General features: G+C 63.3%; 1 protein-coding gene across 1 annotated transcript in view; it reads right to left on the bottom strand.

Moving 5' to 3' along the window:
• Nucleotides 1-1,963, bottom strand: part of LOC103925537 (sodium-dependent proline transporter-like) — a 12,480-nt gene extending 10,517 nt beyond the window's left edge. The window contains exon 1 of the mRNA XM_009334266.1: nucleotides 1,898-1,963. Coding sequence (XP_009332541.1) covers nucleotides 1,898-1,963 — 66 coding nt within the window. The remainder of the gene's footprint in view (nucleotides 1-1,897) is intronic.
• Nucleotides 1,964-2,988: the final 1,025 nt, after the last annotated feature.

The following is a 2,988-nucleotide window of genomic DNA, read 5'->3' as shown; positions in this document are numbered from 1 at the left end:
GTATCAGCTCTTGATTATCTGCGGGTTGTTGAACCAAGGTGCAGATTAACTACACCATCGACCAAAAGGGCACTGCCTGGCATCTGGCACTGCATCAAAGCTGTCTGTCCTCCCAGAACTGGCTGGGAATCACGGCGCAGAGATGCCCGGTGTGTTTACAGGAGCCAGCCCGGGGAACAGCAGGGCCAGTGCAGACCTAGCAAGTCCTGCTGAGCCTGCCAAGCTGTGCTACAGGCGCCCTGCGCCCCTGGCAGCGTCTGCCGTCCCCACACCTCTTGGGGCTTCTCGCTACCGGCGTCCTCGTCCCCCATCGCCCAGACCAATGGAAAGGTGGTTGTAACTGCTTACAAAAAGGGCCCAGGCCACCTGCCTCCCTGCTGCTTTGAACACAGGAGGTGATAAATATGCGGCACCATCCCTGGGGAAGTCAGCGAGGATGGATGGGGAGTTAAAATGCTACCAGGGAATGCAGGAAACCTGCCACAGGACGATCAAGGGCTTCCTGGGCAAGTCTCCTGGCCCAGGGTGCTGCTCTTGCCCTTCTCCTGCAGGGCTGCCTTGTTCACGCACCCGCAGTGCCCGCATCCCAGCCACAGGGCAATTAATGCAGTTATCACTTCCACCCATTTCCAATCACGCTTTATGGGTACTGGATCTGTGGATGTAAATTCCCTGAACAGCCCGTCTGGTCCCGATGGCTCAGCAGGACCTGCTCCCTGCCACCTCACCTACCCCAAACGCTGGCAAACGTGACCGGGGGGGTCTCAGGAAGGAGAGGCAGGACGGAGCCAAGGAAGAGTGGTGCTCGGCAGCCTTCAGCGCAGCAGGGCTGTGCAAGCACCCCCGCCCCCCTGCTCGCTCCCTCTCACCACGGGGAGACGGCACAGCAGGATGCGAGGGCTCCAGCCCAGCCAGCCTCAGCCCAGAGCATCCAGCGCTGTCACTGTGACCAAGCCCTGTTCTGTCCCGTGTTCCCGCGTCTTGCACTGCAGCAGGACCAGACGGCTGAAGCCCCGAGGGCAGCCTGCAGCCCCCCCAGGCCAGACCACAGGGGCTGCGCATAGGGGACTGCCGAGCAGCCCCATCTCCCCCACCATTCACGTGCTCCACGCTGCCTGGGGTTACCTGGGAGCTGTGACCCCCTCGGCCTGCTTGTCCCACACTCTTTATCCCCCAGAAGGAAATTTGCCTGCACAGCCCCGCAGGCAGCAGCCTGCACCCGCACCCAACAGACCCTGCTTGCCCCTGGCCGCCCTGCGCCCCAGCAGCGACCTGCAGCACGAGCCATCGGGTGAGCGCCCCGACACAAGGGCGAGCAGTGGGCTCCCTTCAGCCCTTTACAGAGATGCTCTGGAAAGCATCAGCCCCACCTGCCCTGGAGAGGAGAGCTGGCCTCACGGGGCACAGCCTCCCCAGAGCCCTCCAGATGGGTGGGAGCCCTGCCCAGCGCCCAAGGGGACACCGGGCTCCAGCTGCTTTGTGCACCCTGAGAAATCCGGGCAGCTCCGCCAAACTGCAGCCATGGGGCAAATTGCAAGGAGGCGTCCACCCGTCGGGGATGAGAAAGGACGCTGCTCCATGGCGGAGGGATTGCGAGAGGAACTGAGCTGGGCTGAGACCCAAAGGCTGGCCATCACCTTGTCATGTGGGTGGCTAAGGGACAATGATCTGCGGAAACCCCGGCAGGATCCAGACATCCCTGGTGCTGCTCCCACCACAACCATGGCTCACTGGGGGGGGTCCTAGCGTGGCCAGCTGCGACGGGGCTGTGGAGGGTGACCTGCACCCCATAGGTCGCCAGCAGCGGGAGCGGGGGGCTCCTGCAGCCCGGGGCAGCGCAGGGCAGACATGTCCCCTCAGGGCCCTGATCCTTGCCCCCGCAGGGCCCTGATCCTACCGTGGGCTCCGGCGGCGTGGTGGGGGCCGGAGGCCCCGGCGTGTCGAGGTGCCCAGTGCACGGCATTTCCTGCACGGCGGCGGGAGGGAGGGAGGGACGGCCGCGCTCGCTCACCTGCGCCAGGTGCAGCTCCGCCCCAGCCGGCCCCGGCCCGGGGTGCGGGATCTGCTGCAATGGGGTCCCCATGACCCCCCCCAGAGCCCACAGCCTGCACAGCCCCCCACAAACGGTTCATCCCACTTGCTTTTGCTGCCAGGAGGGACCAGAAGCATCACTGCCTGCTCAGTATGGGTTCTGGGGACGGGGCTGCGGTCCGCAGGGTGAGACAGGACCCGTTGCTCACCCAGAGCTCGGTGCAGGGTGCGCACTGGGGTGACCCCTCTCAGCAGCAAGCCTCTGCTGGGACGTGGTTTCGTGCTGGGCTCCCCATACACTCGTGGCTGAGCCATGCTGCAGGAGCAGCCCGGTGCCTTCCCCAGCCGTGGCCCCGCACAGGAGGGGCACCGAGGCACCGGGGCGGCGGCACTGCCAAGGCAGCCGATCCCGACCCCGCTGCAGAGCAGTGTGAGGAGGCAGACAACAGTGCCAGGCTCCCACCCAGTGCTGCAGGCCAGCGGGCATGAAGGCATGAGGAAGAGGGGGGAGTGGTACGAAGGGACACGGAGGGCTCCGCTGTCCCCTCCAAGCTGAACAACGTCCAGGTGGAAGGACGGAGCAGTTTCAGGAATGGCTCCATCTCCCTTTACAGGTTATCTTTGATGGCCGCAGCCCCCAAAACACCTGTTATTGTCACCCTATTTTCCCAGTTAGTGTCTGTGTTCTCCTGGCCCGTTCGCTGGGAAAACCAGGCAGCCAAGTAAGGAGCAGAAATAGTGGTGTGGGTTTTCTGGGAGACAGACTGCTGCCACCTTCGCACAGGCTCAGTGTCAGCAGTAGTAGCAGCTGCTGAGAGAGCTCAACTTAAAACTGTGATCTATCCATGAAAGAGTCAGTATTTCTCCTGCAGTTCCCCGGTTCACTGAGTCATCTTCTGCTCTTGTTAGCATTTCCACCTCCTTTCCTCTGCATCTTCCAGGGGACGCTGTGTTAGA

The sequence above is a fragment of the Pygoscelis adeliae genome, unplaced genomic scaffold, assembly GCF_000699105.1.
Source record: "Pygoscelis adeliae isolate BGI_AS28 unplaced genomic scaffold, ASM69910v1 Scaffold351, whole genome shotgun sequence".
Lineage (NCBI taxonomy): Eukaryota > Metazoa > Chordata > Aves > Sphenisciformes > Spheniscidae > Pygoscelis > Pygoscelis adeliae.
Note: the sequence above shows the minus strand (reverse complement) of the source record. Positions and strands in the feature narration are given on the sequence as shown.